This window comes from Borostomias antarcticus, assembly GCF_949987555.1.
Source record: "Borostomias antarcticus genome assembly, chromosome: 28".
NCBI lineage: Eukaryota > Metazoa > Chordata > Actinopteri > Stomiiformes > Stomiidae > Borostomias > Borostomias antarcticus.
The window spans coordinates 1,090,880-1,118,852 of NC_140261.1; the positions used below are offsets into that span (position 1 = coordinate 1,090,880).

General features: G+C 49.0%; 2 protein-coding genes across 4 annotated transcripts in view; both read left to right on the forward strand.

The window, feature by feature from the left end:
- The window catches only part of spon2a (spondin 2a, extracellular matrix protein), a gene marked incomplete at both ends in the record, with an annotated part of 9,066 nt that extends 7,158 nt beyond the window's left edge, over positions 1 to 1,908 (forward strand). Inside the window, 3 exons of the mRNA XM_084459525.1 lie at positions 1 to 16; positions 1,389 to 1,557; positions 1,721 to 1,908. The exon at positions 1 to 16 is cut by the window's left edge and continues 176 nt beyond it. Coding sequence (XP_084315651.1) covers positions 1 to 16; positions 1,389 to 1,557; positions 1,721 to 1,908 — 373 coding nt within the window. The remainder of the gene's footprint in view (positions 17 to 1,388; positions 1,558 to 1,720) is intronic.
- A 2,241-nt stretch (positions 1,909 to 4,149) lies between these two features.
- Positions 4,150 to 26,758, forward strand: kdm3b (lysine (K)-specific demethylase 3B). 3 transcript variants are annotated; one of them, XM_084459519.1, is made up of 25 exons: positions 4,150 to 4,582; positions 6,591 to 6,770; positions 8,026 to 8,139; positions 8,648 to 8,753; positions 9,367 to 9,491; positions 9,991 to 10,050; positions 10,582 to 11,277; positions 11,612 to 12,968; positions 13,100 to 13,307; positions 13,540 to 13,754; positions 14,197 to 14,349; positions 14,449 to 14,550; positions 14,744 to 14,871; positions 15,013 to 15,346; positions 15,520 to 15,782; positions 16,654 to 16,923; positions 18,028 to 18,199; positions 18,924 to 19,014; positions 19,446 to 19,576; positions 20,476 to 20,595; positions 22,281 to 22,304; positions 24,025 to 24,164; positions 24,767 to 24,943; positions 25,217 to 25,351; positions 25,522 to 26,758. In XM_084459519.1, the coding sequence occupies exons 1-25, from the start codon at positions 4,376 to 4,378 to the stop codon at positions 25,600 to 25,602; spliced, it is 5,589 nt and encodes a 1,862-aa protein (XP_084315645.1). In that variant the 5' UTR covers positions 4,150 to 4,375; the 3' UTR covers positions 25,603 to 26,758. The 3 variants fall into 3 exon arrangements, with proteins under 3 accessions (XP_084315645.1, XP_084315646.1, XP_084315647.1); XM_084459520.1 differs by having other exon boundaries at positions 15,016 to 15,346; XM_084459521.1 differs by having other exon boundaries at positions 4,150 to 4,540.
- The last annotated feature ends 1,215 nt before the right edge of the window (positions 26,759 to 27,973 follow it).

A 27,973-nucleotide genomic window follows, 5' to 3' on the forward strand; every position in this document is an offset into this window, starting at 1 on the left:
AGAGAACATCACCCGGGTGAGAACCCCACCCCCTCTGTCTTGACTCGGTCTAAACCAGCGGTTCTCAACTGGTGGAACCGAAGGACCCACATTTTTCCTTATCATGAAGTCGCGACCCAAATTTATTCCACTGCACTCAAATTTATTCCACAAAAATAGAAAAAGTCTGTGACACATAACACAACATTTGCACACGCTAAGGTTAGCCCACTTCCTGTCATGTCTCGTAAATAAATTATTGAAATTATTAAATTGAATTGTGTGTTCTGCAAAATAAAAACCCAACATTTTCTCTATAAATATATATATATTTTAAAATCCCTTAAAAAAAAAAGAAAAGAAAAGGGAAACCGCCCACGAGGCCGCGACCCAATCAAAACGGCTCGCGACCCACCAGTTGAGAAACGCTGGTCTAAACTGAATGGGAGACTGGGACACAGAGCGCTCAGATACTATACTTACTGTGACAGTACCTGAAGGCGCGTTTGATGTATCTCACAAGTTAGCACTGTTTGGACTGTTCCCTTGGTTTTGTTGAACAAATCAAGCGTACCCCATGTATTTGACAGTGTCGTTTTCCATCCAGTTCTGCTTACCCATTATCTGTATAAAGGTTATTCTCTAAATAGGGCCTCATGGGAGATGAGGGGACTGACCATTCTTAGCTCTCAACAGTGTTGGCACCGATAGCTGTGCATACACCCCCCCCGTGCCTGGTCCAAATAAGAGATTGCGTCACATATCCCCATGCCTGGCATGAGGGGTTGAAAGTATAATTAACTTTCTCGGCCAAAAGGCACGGGCACAGTTCAAGCACACAGTGCTCTGAATCATTTGGAAATATGTTTGTTTTGTTTGTTTGTTTTTGTAGAGAGAATACAACACAGTGTGGAATGAATACAATGTAAACCAGGCCAGGTCAAGCCTGGCTTATGTGCGTGGCTGGCTTGTTTCTGTTCAGGACTGGTAGGACGGAAGCTAGTCATGCCACTGAAATAGCTGTGAATTGAAATGACATGAAATAATGTGTGATAAATTAAGATAGGTCTTGTCGCCTGGACACATCAGTTCCAATGCTTCCAATGCTAATCCAGTATAAGAGCGGGATAGCCAGTTAGCTCATGAGCTCACAACAACTAGCAGCAGCGGCGGGTTGATTTTGATGTCCTTTTTTATTTTGGTGTGCTGGGACTACTGCCTCTTGTGGTGCCAATACAGAAATGCAGGTCAACATTGACCAGAGTAACGGAGGGAGAGAGGGAGGGAGTAACAACCGGACAAACGCTATCCTAGGTGCTGGCTTACAGCCATGCACAAAAACAAATACAATACAATACAAATCTATCGGCCCATTTTGCTCACTTTTTGTCCGTATTGTCCTTCTCTAGATCACCTCTCAGATGCCCAACCACCCAGCAAACTCCTTCTTCTACCCAAGACTAAAAGAGCTCCCGCCCATCGCCTCTATACGACTGATGCGGCAGGTCCACTCGTCTGTCCGTCAAACTCCCCTGTCCAACCACATCCTACCACACTTCATCCCTCAACGCTTCTCAGGTAAGTTCACATGATCATACAATCACTCCCTTTCTCCTCCTCTACGTCTCTCCTCCTCTCTCTCTTTTTCTCTCTCTCTCCCCCTCAATTTCATCTCTCCTTTTCTACCCCCCCCCCCCCCCCTCCCCATCCTCTCTCTCTCTAACCTCCTCTCCTCCTCCAGAGACTCCGCTGGACTGCGAGGTCTCTCTGTGGTCATCCTGGGGTCTGTGTCTGGGCCCCTGCTCCCGCGGGGGGGTCCGCCATCGCACGCGCTACATCCTGCTGCGGCCCGCCAACGCCGGCACACCGTGTCCCGAGATGGAGGAGCAAGCCGAGTGCAGGCTGCACAACTGTTCCAAACGCCAGTAGCCCCTCCCCCACCACCTCCTCCTCCTCCATCCTCTTCCACCCTTCTCCTGTCTGGAGCTGGAGGAAGTGGAGTGCACGCCACACAGGCGTCTCAAACGCCAGTAACCCCCCCCCCCCCGCACAAAGCATCCACGGATCCCGTTCCCCCATCCTCCGCCTCTCTCCTCCTTTGCCAGGCGGGGACAGGAAAACTGCCGCCAGCGTCTTTACCCCCCCTCAACTACCCCCCCCATCGCCACGGTGACACTAGGACTTGTGTGTACTTGTGTTCTGACTTTGGGACTCCGATAACGAACCCTACAGCCTAAACCGTGAGCCCGTGCTGGTGAGAGGACGGGGCTTTGCCGCATGGCCACACGCTGATCTCTGGTTATACTGACATGTTGTACTGTGTGCAATAGAAATAGAACCAGACAAGCTAGACATGATTGTGACACTGATGGCTGACTGGGGGTCTCTACAGACGTGATGGGCCATGACTCATATGAGAGTTACCTATGTACAGTATTTTCACTGGGAAACAAACACACATGCATGCACGCGCACACACACGCACACACACATACACACACACACACACACACACACACACACAGAGTGGACATTAGTCCTTGCACAGACATGCTTTGCAGACACTGAGGCATTAATTTACAAGGGTAGACTATATGATGTTCAGTGAATGCTTGTCTTTCAAAATAACTTCACAGCCAGATCTAATAATATCCCCTTTAAAAAGATACATTCATGTGGTGTCTCTTTAAGCTGGGATTCTGTGCCAGGAGACTCTGGCCAAATTGAAATGAGAGACGCAGGATTTTATAAGTGACAATTTATACATAATTTGAGACATTTACTGAGTTTTTATCTCTTTTGATTTGTAGGACACATTGTTGAGAGATTTTGTATATACTGTACGTTGTATCTTATCTTGTGTAACTCGTATGAAATAAAATATGAGATTTTTTTCTTTAAATAGAAAAGTCTCTTGTGTTGTTGTTTGGCTTCTTCTGATAGCAGACGGGCTATAAAGTATTGTCCTGTTGTGCAAAAGGCCTCATCCAGAGGTGTCGAAGACCAACCTTAAATTATGTCTGGGAGACATTGAATCCTCCACAATGACATCAGCTTGTCTCCTATGCCAGAGTGTAACTTAACCCTATTGACACTTCGTCATCTGTCTGGCCAAAGCTCTCCTCCAGTCTTTAAACAGAAACTGTTATAAATATGGCCGCATGAAAATGATACCCTAGTTCACACTGACAGGAATATAATACAAGTTGGCATAGATAAACATCCACGATAATGAAAGAAAATGCTGTTGTGACCTTAGCTTTAATTTTACTGCTATCATGAAGGCAAGAGGTCAGACAATCACCAGTCTTCATTACTAGTGTGAGCGACTACGGATAAAATTTGAGACCTTATTACACTAACTCTAATATACTCTAACGTTGTAATATTTGCTCACTTTGTCATTGATACAGACTACTACACTAGTATCTATATAATGATTTGACGGAGGCCAACGAATCTCTATATAAATGTATACTGATTATGGTATAACCAAGCCTACGAAGACAAACCTACGACCAGTTTAGTCTAGTTGTAGTCTAGTTGTAGTCTAGTTGTAGTCTAGTTGTAGTCTAGTTGTAGTCTAGTTGTAGTCTAATTCTAGTTGTCACTCTTTCTCTCTGCCTCTAACGTTAGTCTACTGTCGCCCCCTCCTGGTTAGGAAGAAGACTTACGGCTGATGATATTTCCACTGCTCCCTCCTCAGCTCCCTCCCTGGGGGAGACTGATTAGGTGTGCCCCTGGTGTATATTATTTGATTTACTCTATTTATTTTCTTTGCTTTGGGGATCATTTGGGGTTCTGGGTTTGGTGTATTTCGTTAATGTTCATTCGTGGGGTTCTCTGTTGATCCTCACCACCCCAGTCCAGTAGGGGACGGTAATGCACACCGCTATACTCACCGAAGAAGAACTGTCATTCCATAGACCAACCAGTGGGGGTCGCTGTTTCGTTCCCAGGCCTCCTCTCTCCCTATTACCGAAGAAAATGACCTGTCATGCCACAGACCAACCAGCAGGGGTCGCTGTTTCCTCCCCAGGCCTCCTCCCTATCTCCGCAGAAAATGACCTGTCATGCCACAGACCAACCAGTTGGGGTCGCTGTTTCCTTCCCCAGACCTCCTCCCTATCTCCGCAGTGAAGGAGTGCATTTGATTGTTACACAGCTCAATGGCGGACAGAGCGGGACAGCTGCACTGAGGACAATAACATCTCGGCTCCACGGCGTTTCTGGGGAGACTCGGTCCGCCGGGTAGAGATTAGGGGCTCCGGTACATCAAGCAAAGTGAGATACTTGAGCCTCTTGACGTTAATTCGGGGCCTGATAAACCGGCCTGACGGAGGTCCCGAGGAAGGAAGTTGTCTAGCTAACCGTTAGCTAGCTAGCTTGTGTAATAATGGGGGACTCACTCGAGTTGATCGGGAAGCGGCTTCTCCTTCTCCTCAACGACGGAAGGTCCACCCTCCTGGCCGAGCCGGAGCAGGCCGTGTGGGCCCGGGAGTGGCTCCGGGGGACCGTGCGCGCGGTCAGTGTGATCGGCCTGGCCGGCCCGGGGCTCGAGGTGAGCGGGGGAGGCGCGAGCACAGCCGCGGCGGGGCTAACGGTCAGTGTTTACCTCAGAATAAACCGTTTTTACCTCAGAATATCAGGGTTTACCTCAGAATAAACCGTGTTTACCTCAGAATATCAGTGGTTACCTCAGAATAAACCGTCTTTACCTCAGAATATCAGTGTTTACCTCTGAATAAACCGTGTTTACCTCAGAATAAACCGTCTTTACCTCAGAATATCAGTGTTTACCTCAGAATAAACCGTGTTCACCTCAGAATAAACCGTGTTTACCTCAGAATAAACCGTTTTTACCTCAGAATATCAGTGTTTACCTCAGAATATCAGTGTTTACCTCAGAATAAACCGTGTTTACCTCAGAATATCAGTGTTTACCTCAGAATAAACCGTGTTTACCTCAGAATAAGACGTCAACCGTCGTATTTAGCTAGGAAACAACGGTTTTTAATGAAATCGATAACTTAATTACTTAATAGTGAGGTAACTATATGAGCTAGCTGGCTAACTAGTAGTGTTATTGAGGTGTTTCTCCACAGGAGCGAGCTAGCGTGCTAGCATGTTAGCACGAGCTAGGTTTGTGTCGCAGACAGCTCGCGCCACTGCAGACCGAGGATATGAGGCCCTCTGCTTTATATCTTTATATCTTTTATATATTTAGTGCCACCTAAACCTTAACCAGCTAGCTAACCTTACTGGTAGTTACCTAAACCTTAACCAGCTAGCTAGGATATGAGGCCCTGTGTGTTATTATGGGGCCCTCTGCTTTATTATGAGGCCCTCTGTTTTATATCTTTATATCTTTTATATCTTTAGTGCCACCTAAACCTTCACCAGCTAGCTAACCTTACTGGTAGTTACCTAAACCTTAACCACATAGCTAGGATATGGGGCCCTCTGTTTTATTATGGGGCCCTCTGCTTTATATCTTTATATCTTTTATATCTTTAGTGCCACCTAAACCTTAATATCTTAACGTTAGTGCTTCCTAAACCTTAATATCTTAACGTTAGTGCTTCCTAAACCTTAATATCTTAACGTTAGTGCTTCCTAAACCTTAATATCTTAACGTTAGTGCTTCCTAAACCTTAATATCTTAACGTTAGTGCTTCCTAAACCTTAACCAGCTAACTAACCTTACTGGTTACTGGTGTACCATGTGTAACAGTTTCACTAAATCATTAATTATCTAGCAGCAAGCTATTGTTTAATGCTTATGATTTTATGTATTTCAGACTGTTTTAATTTAGTTCATAGCTTGGCTATAATTAACCTTTTGTCACTTATTAACCAGCTAGGTTATGTATTAGTCGGTCATGTTTCAAGCAGTTGAACATTACAAGTTACATATTTAGCTATATTTTCACTTTCTCAATTGTACAGTTATGCATGGTCCATGCAACTACAGACTATGTTCATTCTTGTGATGTAACTGTGAGAGTTTGTCATCTAATGTTTACAAATCCCGCAGTGTTGAGAGGACAAACAGGCCAGCATGCAGACTTTGTTGATTAAATGACTTTTGCAGGCAGGGATTCTCTCACATTCAGCACATCAATACATCTGAGAAAGCTGAAACCCATGAAGCCTACTGCAAGACATTGCCTCCCAACCCCAGATTTTGGACAGGGGAAAGCATAACCCAACAAAAATAATCCAGATTTTAAGACCCCAGGCACAGGGAAGAATTTTTACAGCTCACTTATCTGGCCCCCGGGTGATTACTGTTTTTTTGCTTCCCTCTGGAATATGTAGGGGTGGGTCGTATGCCCACCTCCCTTGTTCTCTGTAAAGCGCATTGTGTTGCCTCTGGGTATGAAATGCGCTATACAAATAAAGCTTTGATTGATTGATTGATTGAGTGTTTTTTTGGAATTAGTTTTTTTTTAGCAGAAGCAGTTAAGCTCTGTTGGTCATACAGGCCTCAGATGGCTAACACCTGCCCTGTTAAGTGTTCATTCATTTAACCACAAAGATGTTTTGTTTATGTGTGTGTTCATAATTGTCCAATCTTGCTCCTAACACGCACCCTCCCCCCACTCCAGGTGTTTGTGGAGTTTGAGGAGAGTGCCTGGGGTAGAAGATCTTGGGTGCAGGTGTATGGGGAGGCAGTGAAAGCTGTCCTAGTGGAGGACTCCATTGTCTGGGCCAGCCGGAGTGTCAGTGACCCCTCCCTGCCTGCTGGGTCTGGGGGGAGCCCGGCCACCACACCCTGGCCTGCCCTGGTGAGTGTTACATCTCTGGGACGATGTTTTGCAATGGCTAAATTATTCTGACCCTCGACAGTTACCGATTGCATGGTGACATTAACCGTAAGTCTCTTGTTATAGTAAAATGTAACCCCCTACTTGCTTACCACCCTCAGATTGAGCTAAGAGGTGATTGAGACCTTGGTTCAAGTGTGAAGTGAACGGGGTCAATTTGGTTAGGAAGGACACGTGATAACAGGCTATCACATGACAACATACCCATGGTAGTGCCCCAGTATAAGGTCAAGTCTGTTCAGAAAGGACGCATCCTTACTACCTCTCTCCGCCTAATTCTCTCTCCCTCCCCTTCATCTCTCTTTCGCCGTCTCTCAGTCCTTCTCTCAGTCCTTCCCTCCATCCCCACCCCCCTCTGGTCTGGCTGCACCTTGAAGTGAGGCCAGCTCCTGGTATACCAATCACTCATCTCAAGTCTGGAACACCTATTAGCGATTGAATAATAGCGCCCACAGCTGTTTGCTGTATGAGAGGAGCTGCTTATATTCCTCATATTACTCTCTCCCTCTCTTGATTAGCAGATGATAAGGTCATTATGAGCCTATTACGGTTATCAACTCTTAAAACCTGGTTCACACACAACAGCTGTGACGAGATGCTAGTTTTAGAGTCTTTCCATAAGTCTCGACAGGTTGAATCTTGAGAACAGCTTTAGAATTTTGACGTTCCAAATAAGCAGTGAAAGAATCCCATTTTCATTGTGCATGCAGCCGTCTGAGCTGCTGTATCTGAGCCAGTAACTCCCCCAGCAGCCTCGGGGCTAATCTGCCCCACCAGATGGGAATGTCATGCAGCAGTATCCAGGGTTACTGGGTCACTGCTTCCTGGCTACATGTCCTCAGCCACGGGGTCAAAAACCCATTTACGAGTATGTTGGGCGCGCTTGATTTAGAGCACTCAACATAGTCTCGCGACGCTGACTTCGCCACCAAAAGTATGCATTGCTGGTTTCACATTTTCATCTTTTTGAGTTATTTGATCAAGTCCAGGAAAAGGGTAATAGTGGAAAATACAAGGGAAACACTAGGCTTCCTACTGTAAATGGCTGCTATGGACGACTTACTGAAAATTCATAATGGCTCAATATCCCTTTTTTCGGGATATACCTCTGTCTATAAGTGTACCAAACGTGATGCTTTTATAACAAAATCCATGATTTTTCAGCTAAACCGCTCCACTAAAGGTGACGTTCTAAGGAGATGTTTTGTGTCCGCAGGCGTTCCGCTCCATAGTGGACCATGTGGGACTCAGTTCTGTGGTTCCAGTGGAGTTCTTTGGAATCAGAACCCTGGAGTTCCTCCCTAGTGGCAGTTCCCTACAGAGATTCGAGGTATGTGGCAGTAGTATGTCAAGGTCACCGAGTGTGTGAGTGTTGGCTTTTTTATTGGCTAATCTCTGTGTTTGTGTATTCAGCGGTTTCGCCCCCTCAGTAGGGAGGGGGCTGAACCTAACGACCCCTAGGTGCTGGTGTGGGGGAGAGTTCAAACAGAAAACATAACATAAACATACAAAGACAACATAAACATACAAAGTACAAAGACAGACACACCCAAAGTGATGGGTATTTATTTACTTGAACAGAAAATGATCAAGAAAACAACAATAATCTGAGTCGCATGTAGGCAAAAAAGATCAGATTTGGGTCCCGTTTCACTGCCGTGTGAACAAAGCATATGCGTCCGATTACCTCTTAATTGGATGATTGGACGCAGGTGGACTACTGCTAATCAGAACAGAGACGAGGCACCACACACAAGCAGAAACACGGGGAGGTAGCAGCAGCAGTCCACTCTGACTCCTGGACTCCGCGGTGTGCGTCCCTGTCCTGTGTGTTGCAGGTGGAGACGGACGTGAGACATTCTCTTCTCCAGGAGCAGCCCTCGCTGCAGGCCGCCGTCACCAGCTGGCTCAGCGACTACGAGCTGCAGGAGATCTTCAGGAAGGGTGAGAAGCTCCTCTCTGGTCCATCTGCTGGAACAAAAACCCTGCTCCCATTAACCCTTGCTGTGCTGGTTGTGTGTGTGTGTCCAGGCTCCTACACCATTCAGGGTATTATCCTTCACCATTCCTACACCTCCACTCCATCCCTCCACTCCTCCTCTCCTCCAACCCTCCACTCCTCCAACCCTCCTCTCCTCTCCTCCAACCCTCCTCTCCTCCACTCCTCCTCTCCTCCAACCCTCCTCTCCTCCAACCCTCCTCTCCTCTCCTCCAACCCTCCTCTCCTCCACTCCTCCTCTCCTCCAACCCTCCTCTCCTCCACTCCTCCACTCCTCCTCTCCTCCACTCTTCTACTTCAAACCTCCTCTCCTTCTCTCCCTTCCCTCTTTTATCTGTCTATATTTGGCCCTTATGTTCTCATGTAACGCCTCCCAATGTCAATACCCATCGATTAATACAATATCATAATCTTTAAATACTCTATTTATTGTTGTATCCATGGTTTAACCCTTGCTTTTCTGTAGCCTCCTCTCCTAGCCTTCACCCATGTCCTCTCCTGACCCTTGACCTCCTCCGCTAGTGTTTAACCCTCGCTGTGCTGGTTGTGTGTGTCCAGGCTCCTACACTATCCAGGGCCGCAGAGTGCAGGTGTACCAGCCGGAGCCCGAGGAGCACTGGGCCCTGGGCCTGGTCTCCCAGCACGACCCCTTCTCACACATCATGGAGATCACCATGGACAAGGTTACACACACACACACACACACACACACACACACACACACACACACACACACGAACACACACGCACACGCACACACACACACACACACACACACACACACACACACACACACGCACACTCACACACACACACACAGACACACACACACACACACACACACAGAAACACACACACACACACACACACACACACACACACACAAACACACACAGACACACACACACACTCAAAGAAACACATACACACACACACACACACGAACACACGAACGAACAAACACACACAAACACACACAAACACACACATGAACACACGAACGAACAAACACACACACACACACACACACACACGAACACACACGAACACACACGAACACACACACACACACGAACCATAACCAGTATGGTAGTTGGTGTGTCTGTTGAATGCAAGATTATTTCTGTATCGTGCCCATATATACAGTAAGCTCACAGTTGTCAGTGTTTTGTGTTGTTTCAGGGAGAGGAGAGTCAGCTTGTGGACCCCCGAGTGATCCACGTGATGCTGGCTGAAAATGAGGTACGCTGGCGTGAAAAATATACTCTCTGTTTTGCTTTAAAGTCGCACTGAAACGGACGTTTGAGATCATCTAACTTCCGTAGTTTGACGTATTTCTGACGCAAACAAGCTATGAGGGTGGGACATGCGTTTAGAGGAATTTGATTGGAACATTGACAAGTGGGCGGGTTTTAAGAACTTTAGACAGATTCGATAGAAGGATAGCGTTGATTGACGGGTGGATGTCGTGAGATTATTGGCCTAAAATCGAAGGTACCTGTTGTCGTCATTGCACGTGACCTACCGTTTCCCAGGAAGTAAGAAATTATATACTTTGATATAAGATAACAACAAAAGTAGAATTTTGTAATTTTTTTGGCTTACATCGTTGAATAGGTGAACACTATGACCAATTATGTGAACCAACATGGGACAGAATGCTTTTTTCATTTCAGTGCGACTTTAAGAAAGTGAGACGGATATGTTTGCTGTCAATTGTAGAAATGTAAAGCCTCCCATCTGCTGGTTCTCTAACTCTCCTCCTCTCTTCAGACCGGCAAGAGCGGCCGGCGCAGGAAGGAGAGCGACGCTGCGAAGGGCGAGAGCAGCCGCAGACGCAGGACCGCCTCGGAGGGCGAGGAGGACGTGACCCTCAAACGCTTTAAGGGCGCCGGGGAGGGCATGGCTGACAGTAGCGAATCAAACAAGGCCTCCGAGGAAGGGGCGACGACCTGGGCGGGGGAGGTGGCGAGCGGAGGTGGCGACCGAGTGGACGGAGGGAGAGGGAGCAACAGCATCAGCTCGTCAGAAGCGGCGTCCTCGCAAGGCCACGCCTCGCCCAACTCCGCCTCCGCCTCCTCCTCGCAGATGGACCAATCGAACGCCCCGCCCCGTTTCCCCGCCGCCCACGCCAAGGAGAACGGCCGACCCCTCCCGACGCAGGGCGCGGCGGACTCCACCACCCCCACCCCACCCCCCCTCAAACCCGCCCCCTCCCCATTCTCAAACTCCTCCTTCCCCTCCCTCGGCCAGATGCCCAGCCTGGTCCCAGGGGCCCCGGCCCCCAAGCCCTCCGCGGCGGCAGACAGAGAGGACCCAGCCCAGTCCGCCTACCCCAAGACAGCGGCCCTCGTGTCCCCGGGGCCGGTCACCATCTCCTCCCAGGGCAGCGTAGCCCTGTCCGCCTCCCCCCTGGTCTTCAGCCCAAAATCCTCTCCCGCCTGGGGGGCCACCCCCAGCCAGACTGAGGTAGGTCCACAGTAGCTCTGTTGTTGTAGGGGCGGCTGTAGCTCAGTTGGTAGAGCGGGTCGTTCATTGATCGATTGATTGGTGTGTGATTGTGTGTGTGAATGGGTGAATGAGAGGCCATTGTAAAGTGCTTTGAGTGCCGCTAAGGTGGAAAAGCGCTATATAAGTGCAGTCCATTTACCATTTGGATGCGTCTTTGTTAATCACTCACTTTAGGTTTTAACTTATCAACGGAGATAGTCTTTTGAGTTTTTTGTATCGACAATCATTCAGCGTGTGATCGGTTGCGACCTTTGCCAATGCTAAGTTGTGTTTCGGTTTGTTTCTGTCTCAGAGTTCTAAGACCCCCATCCTCGCCGCGGCCGGATTCCGCCTCCCCCGGTCCAAACCCGCCGGCTCGGCCGTGTTCGGAGAGGTGAGCTCTCAGATCAACGGAGGGTCCAACCCAGCCGGCGCCGCCGCCCCCCCGGCGCCCTCCCAGGACGCCCGGCCTTTCGGGTTTACCTTCGGGTCGGGAGGATCCAAGAACGAGGCTCAGCCGGCGCCGCAGAACGACCAGAACTTATTCTTCCAATGCATGACCCAGAAGCCTGGCCAGAACCCAGGTTCCACCCAGAGTTCTGGTTCTGGCCCGGGCCAGTCTAAAGACACTAACTACTTCACAGCTGTGTCGGAGAGTCTGAGCAAGGAACCCCCTAGTCTGTTCAAGCCCTCTGCCCCCACTGAGGGGATGAAGAAGTCGGTTCTGTCCCCCGGGGGCCTGTTTGGGTCTGCCTCGGCCCCGGCGCTGGGTCCTCTCAAAGAGCAGCCCAAAGTGCCTGACTCCCAGTCCCAGCAGCCTGCCGGCAACGGGGTGACCACCAAGGCCTTCGGAGGGGAGAAACACGTGTCCTCCTTCTCAGGGGGAATGAGTGGTGGCTCTGGGGGGATGAGGAGCCCATCGCTGGGTATGGAGGGTCTGGGTGCCCCGTCTGGAGCGCTAGCTGGAGCTAACAGGGGTGGGGCGGCGGGCAGCTTGGGCGTGCTCTCTGGTACCAAGCCGTCAGACGCCCACCAGAACCTGTTCCTCCAGGGCTCGGCCTCCAAGGAGCCAACCAACCCCTTCCTGGCCTACGGGGAGAAGCCCTCTTCCAGCCCCTTCGCAGGGGTGTCCTCTCCCGTCGCCGCACCTGGCCTCTCTGGAGCCGAGCCCGAGACCCTGGGCCCCGTCTCGGACAGCAAGCCCAACCTGTTCACAATGGTGGAGCCCCCCAAGGGCCTCCAGACCTCCTCCTTCTCTGCCCTCTCCTCGTCCCCCACTCCAGCCCCGGCCTTCCCCCAGAGGAGCCAGGGAACTGAGGGGTCCAAGCCCAACGAAGAGCAGGGTTCCCTGGGATCCGGGGATGGAGACGACAGGCCCTCCTCCACCTCCAGCTTCCCCGCGTTCGGTGCTAGTGTCCCCGGGGCCACGGAGGACGCGCCCATGCCCTTCGACCAGAACCAGAAGTTTGCCCTGGAGGAGAGGGGCCAGGGGGCCAAGCGGGACTCTGACTCCAGTTCCAACAGTGACCTGTCTGACCTGAGCGAGGCGGAGGAGGGGATGGAGAGGGGACCAGCTGGGGGCCTTCAGGGGCCCAACAAGGAGATTCTCCTGCAGAAAAGTAAGGGCCCAGGGACCGCCAAGAGCCGGCCACGCAACAAACCCTTCAAAGGTAAGACCTGTTGATACCATCACACGCCTAACTCCAGAAAAATCTCGGTAGAACTCACGCAAACTTTCCTTTTCCCTAACAAACAATGATTTAATTTATTTATTTGACCCTCTCCTCCCTGTCCTCTTCAGTGGGTCAGTCGGTCCTGAAGGACGTGACTAAGGTGCGTCGTCTGAAGCAGTCCGGCGAGTCCTTCCTCCAGGACGGCTCCTGCATCAACGTGGCGCCCGACCTGCACAAGTGCCGCGAGTGCCGCCTGGAGCGCTACCGCAAATACCGCGAGCAGGAGCCCGACGACGACGACCCCAACGTGGCCTGCCGCTTCTTCCACTTCCGCAGGTGTGTGTGTGTGTGTGTGTGTGTGTGTGTGTGTGTGTCTGGCCTACAATAAGAGAGCGCCTACTTTAATCTTTACCGCTAGACCTTTGCCTTACGTTGAACAAAAAAAACTTGGCTGGTAGATTTTTTTTCATCTACAGTCCCCTTGGCAGGTGACTCACCGTGAGCCCAGAAAGTTAATTTTCACCCCTGACTGTAAGTCTGCTCACCTGGCCGCCTCCCACCCCGGCAGGTTGGCTTTCACCCGTAAGGGCGTGCTGCGCGTCGAAGGCTTCCTCAGCCCCCAGCAGAGTGACTCCATGGCCATGGGTCTGTGGCTCCCCTCCCCGTCTGTGCAAGAGGGCCTGGACCTGGACACCTCCAAGTACATCCTGGCCAACGTGGGAGACCAGTTCTGCCAGCTGGTCATGTCTGAGAAGGAGGCCATGATGATGGTGGAGCCGCACCGTGAGTCATGGACGAATGGATGAGTCCCTTATCCACACGTCGTTAGCCTAACCTCTACTCCTCCACCTCTCGTCTTGTCTCTCCTCTCGTTAGCCTAACCTCTACTCCTCCACCTCTCGTCTTGTCTCTCTCTTGTCCTGTGTTTGTTTATTTGCATCCCTGTTTAGCTGGTGCTCGTCTACCTTTCCTGGCGTCCACATAAAACACAACATGCACGACACATTACAGATCAGTCGCGATCAATAGATACCAGATAGATTTATCCGATTATTTTTGTTGTGGAGAAAAGTACACACGACAATTCAATGCAATACAATGTGAGTAGGATGAAATGCAGCCCCTAGACTCCCTTCTGTAACTTTATATCCATTTTTTGTTTTCTCACTTAACCCTCTGTATTGTTGATACTCGGCTAATCCCGCGCGCTCTGTGTGGCGTGCAGAGAAAGTGGCGTGGAAGCGCGCCGTGCGCGGCGTGAGGGAGATGTGCGACGTGTGCGAGACCACCCTCTTCAACATCCACTGGGTGTGTCGCAAGTGCGGCTTCGGGGTGTGTCTGGACTGCTACAGGCTCCGCCGGAACAGGCCTCAGGAAGGTGAGTGTGTGTGTGTGTGTGAGTTTTGCGCGTTTTGTGTTTTCGCCCACGTGCGTGCGCCCCGTCTCAACCCTCCTGCGCGTGTTGGTCCGTCCCCAGACACGGAGCCGGAGGATGACGGTTTCTCCTGGTTGAAGTGCGCTAAAGGGCAGCCCCACGAGCCTCAGAACCTGATGCCCACGCAGATCATACCAGGGACAGGTCAGCTCCACTTCTCTAACTACTCAAACTCGATTGTGATCGATACCCATATTTGATCAGGATCAGTAATCTCTTCTCCTCCATCCTGTCTCATTGTACCCCTCCGCCCGTCTCACTCTCTCTCTCCCTTTCTCCATCTCCCCCCTCCCTCTCTCTCCCTTTCTCCATCTCTCCCCCCTCCCTCTCTCCCCAGCCCTCTATAACATAGGTGATATGGTGCACTCTGCTCGCGGCAAATGGGGCATCAAGGCCAACTGCCCCTGCACCAGCCGACAGAGCAAGCCCCTGGTGCGCCCGAGCGCCCCCAACGGGATATCGCAGGTACTGCAACCATGTGCTTTTGTCTTTTATGACGATCCTCAGTAGCTAACTCCAGAGACAGCTCGTCCTCCTGGGGTCCAAACGCTCGCACGCTCAGTGTGTTTGCTACTTGATTCTAACGTGTGCCTGTGTTTGTTTCAGCAGTCAGGAGCCACCCCTTCTATGGGCGCCAGTGGTAGTGGCTCAGGCACAGCAGTCACAAGCAGTGGGGCAGCGGGACCTACCACTATTAAAACAGAGGGGGAGTCAATAACCACAGAAGCTACCACAACGGCGACAACATCAGAGGGGGGAGGCGGGGAGGCGGTGGGTCCATCCAGTAACTCTATTAGCAGTTCCACTACCCCCGTTACCCCGCCCCAGACCCCCGCCCCCTCTAAGGACCCCCGCCCCGCCTCGGGAGAGGGTAACTCCACCGCCCTGCACTGGCTGGCAGACCTGGCCACGCAGAAGGCCAAGGCGGACGACACAAAAGGTGGGCTTGCAACCTAAGTTTAGTCCTCATAGCGCCACTGTGCTTAGAAACCCTTTCTTCCTCATCATCATCATCATCACTGCATGTTGAATTACCTTAGGAGTTGTGTTAGATAAACGAAAAATGTAATCTACTGTATGTCAAGTTAACGATCCTCTCTTCCTCTCCTCTAGACTCTCTACGTTCCATTATGGGCCGAGAGAACCGCTCCCACTTTGGCCTGGACTCCCTGAGCGCGCTGTACAAGCCTTCCTCCTCCTCTTCCTCCTCCAGCCCTAAGCTGTTCAACAGCTTGCTGCTAGGTGCAGGTTCTGCCCAGCCCAAACCCGAGGGCTCCAGCCTCAGAGACCTGCTCAACTCCGGGCCCGGCAGGCTTCCCCAGGGTCCTGGAGAGAGCGGGGTTCCCTTCCCCTCAGTGTTTTCTACCTCTGCTGGGGTGAGTGGGACAGAACTTGGATCTAACTACAGATAGCCTCCCTCAGAGAACTCTTCCAAGAGTTCTACAGTGGCTAGAATCTAGAATGTTCTTTAGAAAGGCATTCCAGAATGTTCAGAGAACTCTTCCAAGAGTTTTACAGCGGCTAGAATCTAGAATGTTCTTTAGAAAGGCATTCCAGAATGTTCAGAGTATATGATATGTAGTACTAGGGCTGTAGCCGACGCTGAATTTTGAGAGTCGAATCAGATTCACCTGTTCAAACCAGGGATTCAACGAATCGTTCCTCCTTTTTTCCCCCTATTATGTTAGGCTGAGGGGAGACCGCGGGAGTCGGAACAGCTGTCAAACTTTAACCTCAAATTTGCAGGCAACACAATAAAACACCTATTTCCTACCTATAAATATCGCAATGTATTGCTTTAACACAAGAAGATTGATCTAGGAGAGCAGTTTTGTGTTGTGATAATCCGTTTGGGAAATGCACGTGATTGCTGGCGCATAGAGGCTAGGCTAGACGCTTAGTGAGGAGAGGGCTTCCCCTGTCTTCCGTCCACTACATCAGTCTTAAGTCTCCTTTTACTTCACAACAAGTAGCTACAGTGATAGCCTAGATCTAAAATGAATGATTGGCCTGTCCTATATAAATCACAAGACGGTCGGGTCGTCTTAGCCCACCAGAGCTTCTTGACATTGGAACAAAAAAAACGACTGCTCGACTTAAGGGTGTCCAACTGGTGATTCGACTTGTTGACTTTCAGGGCGCGGCCCTAGTATGTCCCTGGTTCCATGGATTCAAGCTCTCGACTGTAAACACCTCTTCCCTCTCCTCCTCTTCCTCCTCCTCCTCTTCCTCCTGCCCCTCTACCAGGGTGACAAGCTGAAGGGCAGCCTCCCCAACTTCCTGGACCACATCATCGCGTCGGTGGTGGAGCACAAGAAGGCGGAGGGGCGTCGCCCGGAGGGCGGCGGGGAGCTGGGCGGGGGGGCGGGGCGCCGGGACGGGGGGGTGATGGGCCTCAGCGTGCTGGACCCCCACACGTCCCACACCTGGCTGTGTGACGGACGCCTACTCTGCCTGCAGGACCCCAGCAACAACAACAACTGGAAGATCTTCAGGGAGTGCTGGAAGCAGGGCCAGGTAGGGGGTGGTGATGATGATGATGGTGATGATGGTGATGGTGATGATGATGATGATGGAAGCAGGGCCAGGTAGGGGGTGGTGATGATGATGGTGATGGTGATGATGGTGATGATGATGATGATGGAAGCAGGGCCAGGTAGGGGGTGGGGGTGATGATGGTGATGGAAGCAGGGCCAGGTAGGGGGTGGGGGTGATGATGATGATGGTGATGGAAGCAGGGCCAGGTAGGGGGTGGGGGTGATGATGATGGTGATGGAAGCAGGGCCAGGTAGGGGGTGATGATGATGATGATGATGGTGATGGAAGCAGGGCCAGGTAGGGGGTGGTGATGATGATGATGATGATGATGATGGAAGCAGGGCCAGGTAGGGGGTGGGGGTGGTGGGGATGATGATGATGGTGATGATGATGATGGTGATGGTGATGATGGTAGATGTTGGGACATCAGTGTCTCTGGGCCTGTGTGGAATAGGCTGAAGACTATTAGTTCCCTGGTTCAGTGATATTGAAACCTGTCTAAGAGAACCTAAGAGAAATCTACCCACTCAACCTAGTCTGTAGTGTTCATATCGGCCGTGAGAGCAGAGGAGCGAGAATACGTGAGAATCTGGTCCTCCTCCGTTCTCATCCTCCCTCTCCTCTCATGCTGGTCTGTGATGATATGATGACGACAATGGAAACGGTGCTGTTGATATGTTGATGACCTAGTAGTGCGATCTAGGGCTGGGTTTGATCTGAATCAAATGATTCAGAATCGATTCATGAGTCCCAAAATCGATCTTTTATTTAATTCATGAATGAATAAATGAAGGTATGAATAGTTCATTCATTCATTCAATGATTCATTCATTCATTCATTTTTAGAAATCAGTATCGATACCCAGCCCTAGTATTGATGTGTTGCATAACTTGGCAGTCATGTAATTAAGGTTACAGCTAAAAAAAAAAAACAGGTTTTAGTAACACTAACCGAATCGATATTGAAATCGAATCGAATCGAGATAATCGATTCTGAACCTTGTGAATCGGAATCGAATCGATTCTTGAAATTCGACTCGATACCCAGCCCTAGTGCTATCCCTCCCTGTTCCTCCCCCCCAGCCTGTGCTGGTGTCTGGGATCCATAAGCGCCTGAACGGCTCCCTGTGGCTGCCCGAGGAGTTCAGCCTGGAGTTCGGGGACCAGGATGTTGACCTGGTGAACTGCAGGAGCTGCGCCATCATCTCTGACGTCAAGGTCCGGGACTTCTGGGACGGCTTCAAGATCATTGCCAGTAAGGGGCGGAGGTCATGTTGAGCTGCTTCTACTCATCCATAGACACATGGACGCTTAATTCATTCACGCTCGCTCGCTCGCTCACACATTCACTCACTCACTCACTCACTCACTCTCTCACTCACTCTCTCACTCTCACTCTCACTCTCTCACTCTCTCTCACTCTCTCACTCTCTCTCACTCTCTCTCACTCTCTCTCACTCTCTCTCACTCTCTCACTCTCTCTCACTCTCTCTCACTCTCTCTCACTCTCTCTCACTCTCTCACTCTCACTCTCTCACTCTCACTCACTCACTCACTCTCTCACTCTCTCACTCTCTCACTCTCTCACTCTCTCTCACTCTCTCTCACTCTCTCACTCTCTCTCACTCTCTCTCACTCTCTCACTCTCTCACTCACTCACTCACTCACTCACTCTCACTCTCTCATTCTCACTCTCTCACTCTCTCTCACTCTCTCTCACTCTCTCTCACTCACTCACTCACTCACTCACTCACTCACTCACTCACTCACTCACTCACTCACTCACACAAAACTCACTCACTCACTCACTCACTCACTCACTCACTCACTCACTCACTCACTCACTCACTCCATTGCATCCATGTCTCAATGTGGACCCGATGGCTGGATGATGAATAGTTTGAATGGACGTGTATCTGTGATGGATGGATGATGACTAGTTTGAACGGACGTGTATCTGTGCTGGTTTTGTCCATCAGATCGTCTGAAGGGCGCCGATGGGAAGCCCATGGTCCTGAAGCTGAAGGACTGGCCTCCTGGGGAAGACTTCAGGGACATGATGCCCACACGGTGAGACCCCCCCCCCCAGGATCACTGGCTCTGAGAACCCCCCCCCCCCCCCCAGGATCACTTTCTCTATAGAGAAAAATCTCTATATAACTCAAAACTGGAGCGATCGGGAAAACGATGTTCTCTGTGTCAGGTTCATGTTAGACACGCCGCAAATAGGGTTTAAATGTCCAAAATAGTTTACTTTAACTGTAAGACTTACTCTTTAATCTCTTTACCTCTCTCTCTTTCTCTCTCTTGCTCTCTCTCTCTACCTCTCTCTCTCTACCTCTCTCTCTCTCTCTCTCTCTTGCTCTCTCTCTTGCTCTCTCTCTTGCTCTCTCTCTTTCTCTCTCTTGCTCTCTCTCTCTTGCTCTCTCTTTCTCTCTCTACCTCTCTCTCTCTCTCTCTCTCTCTCTCTCTCTCTTGCTCTCTCTCTCTCTCTCTCTCAGGTTTGATGACCTGATGGAGAACCTGCCCCTACCAGAGTACACTAAGCGAGACGGCCGTCTGAACCTTGCCTCTCGCCTGCCCAACTTCTTCGTGCGTCCCGACCTGGGCCCGAAGATGTACAACGCCTACGGTGAGACCGAGGGTCACAGGGACCCTGCAGGAACTAGGCTGATGACTAGGGCTGGGTTTCAAAATCGATTAATCGATTCTGAATCGATTCTGAATCAAATGATTCAGAATCGATTCATGAATCCCAAAATCAACCTTTTATTTAATGAATGAATGAATAAATGAAGGAATTCATAGTTCATTAATTCATTCAATGATTCATTCATTCATTCATTTTTGGAAATCAGTATCGATACCCAGCCCTAGTATTGATGTGTTGCATAACTTGGCAGTCATGTAATTAAGGTTACAGCTAAAAAAAAAGAAGGGTTTAGTAACACTAACCGAATCGATACTGAATCGAATCGAATCGTGATAATCGATTCTGAGCCTTGTGAATCAGAATCGAATCGGTTCTTGAAATTCGAATCGATACCCAACCCTAGTGATGACCTCTAGATGACAGACTGGCCCGTGGTCATCTCTGATCTCTACTAATGCCTGCCATCTATCTTTCCTATCACTCGCTCTATTAATACGCCTTCCTTCTGGGGCGGCTGTAGCTCAGTTAGTAGAGTGGGTCGTTCAATGATCGAAAGGTCAGTGGTTCGAATCCCAGCTCCGACTGTCCACATGTCGAAGTGTCCTTGAGCAAGACACCTAACCCCAAATTGCTCCCAATGAGCAGGTTAGCACCTTGCATGGCAGCTGCCTCCATTGGTGTGTGAATGTGTGTGTGAATGGGTGAATGAGAGGCCATTGTAAAGCGCTTTGAGTGCCCCTAAGGTGGAAAAGCGCTATATAAGTGCAGTCCATTTACCATTTACCATTCTGCCGCCTCCTCTCCACCCCCCTCTCTCTCTCTCCATCAACTCTCTCTCTCCCTTCCTCTCTCTCTCTCTCTCTCCCTCCCTCTCTCAGGCCTGACCTCGACAGAGGACAGGAGGGTCGGTACCACTAACCTCCATCTGGACGTGTCTGATGCGGTCAACGTCATGGTGTACGTGGGTATCCCCCAGGGGGAGGGAGACCATGAGCAGGGTGAGTGACACACACACACACACACTCACACACACACACACACTAGGGGCCCCTATTTTCATGTCAGCTCTTGCAGGTTTTGCACAATCGGGGGTGCGACAATGAAAACAAGTCGGTGCCACGCGAGTTTGGTGTCAAATAAGTTTGTGTTCACGTCCAACTACCCGACCTCTCAACCCACACGCTGCCGTTCTGTGCAGTTTGTTGACTTGGCGCTAGGGATGGAACAATATATCGTGACGCAATATATCGCGATACAGAAACGTCACAATACGTATCGTCAAGGTGAAAACAATATCGTGATATGTTTATTGTATATCAGTGAACGCTGGCTACACAACGCTGGTAACAAACACGTCTTTTGTCTCTAGGCCTCTCCATGATATTACAACAGTTAAGCTCTAAATTCACAAAGTGTAGTTGAGTAGAAATGTGGAGAAATGCACTATTGGTGTGAACAGCAGCGCTACTGCAACGCTTCACACCTGCCCTTAGTGTATCATATCGTATTGTTATCGTCAACCCAATATCGTGCATCGTATCGTGAGATTAGTGTATCGTCACACCCCTACTTGGCGTGCATATGAACATGGGGTTATCTGAAATCACATGAGACTTTGGTGAATATTATGAACTTCCTCCCATGTTGAGGCAAATTGTCCAAATCATGGGTAAGTTGCAAGCTATAATCAGCTTGTTATTCAGTCAAAGACATGAAAGCCTGAAGCCAGCAGACCTCCCGTCTCTACTGTTCAGAAGGATGCACCTGTTAAATAAATATGTTTGTACTGTATGCACATTGTTTTTCTTGTGACAGGGTTTTATTCTTTCCGTTTGCACTACAGCCCTTGGTGACAGCCCCCCCCCCCTCCCCACCCCCACAGTTAATATACAAATGGCAAAATATATAAGAACAACAGTGCTAACTGTTGGCATTTCATTTCCCCATTAACAAACTGAACTGTGACCCCGAAACCAAGATACGTACTGAACTTTGGGCTTAGTGTACTGTCACACACACACACACACACACACACACCACGTACTGAACTGTGGGTTTAGTGTACTGTCTCACACACACACACCCACACGCAAAAATACACAGATGTACACACACACTCACTGTGAAGACAGTATGCACTCTGTGGGTTTGACATTTCAAGCATTTAGTACATTTCACACTAATAAGCACTGAAGCAGCTGCTGTCTGGCTGACAGAACCCATAATTGACATTGACCCTGAACCCCTAACCTCACAGCAGAGCTCATTAACTTGTATTTATGCATCTTATGCCTTATGTATCTTTCATGGGTTTTCCCATTTCACTTTTGCACTGTTATATGTTAGGGTTTCTTTACGTACGAGCATTTTATTCTCTGGTAATTAATAGCAACAGAGGCGTCTACTATGAGAACTAAGACTTAAACTATGAGATTAAGACTACGTCTAGTCATAGTCCTATCCGTCCATTTTAGAATATGCCAGCCTAATTCATCAGGCTTTGACTAATTAAGTCATCCGCACTCAACACCCAAAGAGAATTCATAAATAACAGTATACATTTCATATAAAATCCCGTTAGGCTAAAGGTGGCTACTAGTGTCAGACGTCATTGGCTGAGATTAATAGACCCTCACATTGAGTCTCAACAGTGTTTGACTGTGGAAACATTTCTCGTTCACAGAGGCAGATCTCGTGGGATGTAAAGGTCTGTAGTCTTTAATTTGATTCAACTCCGTAGCATGTCCTTCTTCTTGACTAACTCCCTCTCTTCCTCCACCGGTCCTTCTCCTGCCCCGCCCCTCGCCCCGCCCTGCCCCCCGCTGGGCCGCTGGGCCAGAACACTGCAGGTCATCCTGGAAACCATTTCCCCATTTGAATACTCTTAACAATGTATCCTTCCTTCATTCCTTGAAGAAACCTGCCTGGATTGCTAAGATAAGACTTTATTGACCCCCCCAGGGGTAAATTAGGCGTTTCAGCAGCTGAAAAGCTGGGGGGGGGGGGGGGGGTAGCAGCAGCGTCAAAAGGACCATCAGGGGCTTTATACATACAGGAGCTTTTTAGTGGTGCAGTTCCCCTGTTAATAGATAGATACATAAAACATGAATTCCCAGGGAGGGAAATTTGGGTGTTACAGCAGCATAAAAAGACAAGTAATATTACATGATACAAACTATAATCAATAGATAAATAATCACCATACATAGTGCACTTTTTCAGCAGTCTACAAATAATACATGTGAATAATAACAAGTATGATAAGAACTATAAAAAACTGCAATAAAAGCTGTACATTGCTTACTATTATAAAAACTAGGAGGGGGGGGTCAACCAGATGAGTGATTACTTCAGGGAAGGAAGGAAGGAAGGAAGGAAGGAAGGAAGCATTTTTAAAGTTATTTGAGCGGAACTCCGGTCTACATGAACACACACAGTCTGATGTCTAGTCCTCTCTCTTTTAAAACCATAAGGAGAAACAGGTTATTTTCAGTCATTTGCGAGACTGTATTAAAATTATTTTTCAGTTTAGTCAACCCTGTGTAATTTTTCCCATGCATCACCATTTCTCTTGCCTGGGATGAGAGGTGTTCTGGTGCTGGGAACTTGTTCCTGAGCCAGGATACAATCTGGAGGTCCAACAACCCTTAGCTGGCTCTCTGGCTCTCCCCACCGTGTGCAAGGGACGAACGGCAGTAGCCAAACACATTTTGGTCAGACGTTCTCTTTCTTTGGCATAGCCAGATGCGGTCATTTCTCTGGTACTAGCTCGAGTGATGGAATAATCACAACCTTTGTTAAATAATAGACGTATTGTCAAGAGGATCTGGCTTGTGTGAATCACGTCAGAGTTTATGCCCGTTCACCAGCCCCCACACACACACACACACACACACACACACGCACACAGACAGACCGGCAACTTGATCTAGGGCTCCGCCGGGATCATTTGACGGAGTGACCAGAATATGAATAATACATGTAGCCATGCACACTTTGTCTTCCCGTACCTCATTAGCAGACTAAATACACACACACACACACACAATTATTAATTATTAAACCGTGTTGGCGAGGCCAGTTGACTGTGGCACAGTTATTGCGTAATAAACTGGACAAGTCCATTTCCCCCCTCATCAGCTCAACTAATGACTCGGGCACCAAACGCCCAGGAGTATTATACTTGTAGTGTGTAGTACTAGTGTGTAGTACTGTGTTTTTCCTCCTCTGTGTGTACAGTCATAGGCTGTGAGGTCCCACGCAGGTGTGATGTCCATGTTGTGTCTTTTGTATTTGTCCTTCTTCCTTCTCAACATTGTGATCGGTAGATGTGGTCCAACTAGGGTCTCAAAGCAGACCTTTGACCTGTCCTGTCCTGCTCTGTGTTGTGTGTGTGTGTGTGTGTGTTATTGTCTGGTCCCTCACAGAGGTGATGACCACCATCGAGGAGGGGGATGTGGACGAGATGACCAAGAGGAGAGTGTACGAGGTGAAGGAGAAGCCCGGCGCGCTCTGGCACATCTACGCCGCCAAGGACGCCGAGAAGATCCGAGAGCTGCTCCGCAAGGTCAGCCCCGCCCACTTCCTGTCCCTGATGACCGACTGCACTCTTCCCTGTCATGGCTGGCTTCCAATATCAATTTGTTCTTGGTGCACTAGCCTGAAAACGCAAAGATTTGACACATGAACAAGTCAGTAAACTGAGACACTGGCTGCGTTCCGAATTGCATACCTCCATACTATGTAGTATGCCAAAAAATGATCTAGTATGCCCCAATACATAGCATGTCACATGCAGTGTGGCAAAAGTACCAGGATGTCCTACTACATCTGGTCATATTTTGCCGTATGCAAGCCAGCAGACTTGTCTGGCTATTCTGACCCACAATCCATTGCACAGCGGAAATTACATCACATTTGTAAGTCGCGGCAGCAGTGGACAAATATCGCAATGTTATGACAAAGTGGTCTGCCCCAGTTGTATGCATACTGCGTGCAAATTACATACTGTCTAGGGGCAGCTGTAGTACGTACTGGTAGTAGTCAAGTAGAAGTATGCGATTTGGAACGCAGCCGAATCTGCCATGAGGACCGTCTGTCCACTTTGACCTTTTCCCTGTCGCGTCATTGGTTGTCGTCTTTTGTTTCCCCCCTGCCTCCTCTTGTCAGGTGGGCGAGGAGCAAGGTCAGGAGAACCCTCCGGACCACGACCCCATCCACGACCAGAGCTGGTACCTGGACCAGGTGCTGCGGCGCCGCCTGTACGAGGAGTACGGCGTGCAGGGCTGGGCCATCGTGCAGTTCCTGGGGGACGCCGTCTTCATCCCCGCGGGGGCTCCCCACCAGGTCAGGACCTCTGACTCTCTCTCTCTCTTTATTTCTCTCTCTCTTTCTCTCTTTCTTTCTCTCTCTCTCTCTCTCTCTCTTTCTTTCTCTCTCTTTCTTTCTCTCTTTCTCTTTCTCTCTTTCTTTCTCTCTCTCTCTTTCTTTCTCTTTCTTTCTCTTTCTTTCTCTTTCTTTCTCTCTCTCTCTCTCTCTCTCTCTCTCTCCCTCTCTCTCTCTCTCTCTCCCTCCCTCCCTCCCTCTATCTCTCCGTCACTCTATCTTTTCCTCCCCCAGGTCCATAACCTGTACAGTTGTATCAAGGTGGCGGAGGACTTTGTGTCCCCAGAGCACGTGAGACACTGCTTCAGGCTGACCCAGGAGTTCAGACACCTGTCCACCACTCACTCCAACCACGAGGACAAGCTACAGGTAGTCACCGACGGCATCTCTCTTCATCTAGACGCACAGCTGTTGACCTGCAGTTAATCTGCTCACGTCTTCTCTCATTCCCGTCAGGAGTAGTGACCGCAAGTACACTTGTTCACTACGAGTACACTAATCGGCGTGCGTGTTCTCTGTTGTGTTCTGCGGTTCTCCAGGTGAAGAACATCATCTACCACGCCGTGAAGGACGCCGTCGGGACTCTGAGGGCCCACGAACCCAAGCTAGCTCGCTCTTAGTGCCCCTGTCTCTCGTCTGAATCACGATTTGGACCACTGCTTCACACACACACACACACACACACACACACACACACAGTACACACACTACACATACATACACACAACACTGACAAACGGAACGAGCTACAAGTTGGCTTAAGTGGTCACTGGGCAGAGTGAACTTTCAGGATGGGACGAGGTGTCTGATGTGCTGAACGGTTTATTTCGGGGAGGGGGACGATGAGGGAGGGGGGGGGTATAGTCAGTGCTTGGATGAAGGAAGTGCTTCATCGTTGTTACACGGCAAACACAACAAGCTCAAACACGTCTAGTTTTACAATTCTTTGATTATTAAACCTTTTGATTATTAACGCTATTTAAGGTCAGTGTGTCCGGTCTGTTTCTGGTCGTATGTGTGTGTAAGATATGAGGTCAGAGAGCAAGGGAGCCAGGCGGAGGTACTGTTAAATTCTTGAGGTGCGCTTGGTAAAGCCTGCATAGTGAAACCAATGGAGCTCTAGACGCGCAACCTCAGAGCCGAACCAAGCGCGCCTCAAGTGTTTTGTTGAGGTGGCTAACGCCTTTAGGGCGAGGAGGGCTCAGCCTCTGTGGAAACAAAATGGAAGCACTGGGCTGTTAATCTTTCTTAATTTCTTAAGCGACCGTTGATATTATTTCCCCTCAGTAGAAGAGAGCTTCACCTCACGTACCTGTTTTTGTAGATGGTTAATTTTTCAGTTGGAGAAGTTTTTAAAAAAACAAACTGATTCATTCCGCCGGCCTGCGATGGAATCGGACTTGTGAAGCTGAACTAGTGAAGGAAAATAGACCAAAGTTTTGTATTTAGTTTGTTTATTTTCAATTAAAAGCAAATAAGGTTTTTTATGTAGTTGTTTTTTTTTTAACAATGTATGTCTTGTAAGGTTGAATACTTGAGAGAGACCGAGAGAGAGACGGACTTTGAGAAGTGTCCGGTGGTTTGGTATCCCTATGTTTTTGATGCAGGTTTTTAATTTACTGACTTAAAAACAATGAACGTGAACTGAGATTCTCAACTGAACAGAACTACTGGCCATTAACATTGTATCAATATATATTGATCAATATATATATTGTATATACATTGTATCAATATATATATTGATCTTAGCAGTTTGATTTTTCAAAATAAAAATGTTTCCAAAAAAAATCTGGTCTCCATGTCTCTGATCCAGCTATGCTTTTCACCATAAGGTGCATCACCCTGAATTCAATATATTTTCAGCCAGATTCTATCTATCTTAATATCTGTGTCTGGGATTTGTCCATCTGTGTCCTTGTGTTCCTGTGCCTTCCCCATCTGTTCCAGTATCACCTGCCGACTGTCTGAATTAGAAAGTGGATCACAGAAATAGGCCAGTTAGTCTCTTCTCATGCATCACTGTAATTGTGGAATGGCATCATATGGCTTTCCATATGATGAATGCCACTATTCATGTTGTGATAATTATTCATTTACCAAGTTACTTGCCTAGTTACCAACATAAGCACAATTAACTTGATTTATTGAATGAAACATTGGTGCGAATGATAGTCTCATAATAGTGGTAGTATATATCAATGAGTAAAAACTGTTGAAACGTCTACCTCATTGTGTGCAGCTGTCAGGGTCGGTGACAAGTCTCACTTCAGACAAAAGGTTTAATTCAGGGTGGTTATGAATGATCATGGGCCAGAAACAACAGTGCGGTCCCTTTAAGAAAAAGACTTCCATCGTTTCAATGTAATGCAGCAGAATCCAGAGTCAGTCATCAGCCCAGCTAGTGAACAGAGCTACCTGTCTGTCTGCCTGTAGGATCAGCCGAGCTAGTGAGCAGAGATACCTGTCTGTCTGCCTGTAGGATCAGCCCAGCTAGTGAACAGAGCTACCTGTCTGTCTGTAGATCAGCCCAGCTAGTGAACAGAGATACCTGTCTGTCTGCCTGTAGGATCAGCCCAGCTAGTGAACAGAGCTGCCTGTCTGTCTGCCTGTAGGATCAGCCGAGCTAGTGAGCAGAGATACCTGTCTCTCTGCCTGTAGGATCAGCCGAGCTAGTGAACAGAGATACCTGTCTGTCTGTCTGTAGGATCAGCCGAGCTAGTGAGCAGAGATACCTGTCTGTCTGCCTGTAGGATCAGCCGAGCTAGTGAACAGAGCTGCCTGTCTGTCTGCCTGTAGGATCAGTCCAGCTAGTGAACGGAGATACCTGTCTGTCTGTCTGTAGGATCAGCCGAGCTAGTGAACAGAGCTACCTGTCTGTCTGTAGGATCAGCCTAACTAGTGAGCAGAGATACCTGTCTGTCTTTAGGATCAGCCCAGCTAGTGAGCAGAGATACCTGTCTGTCTGCCTGTAGGATCAGCCGAGCTAGT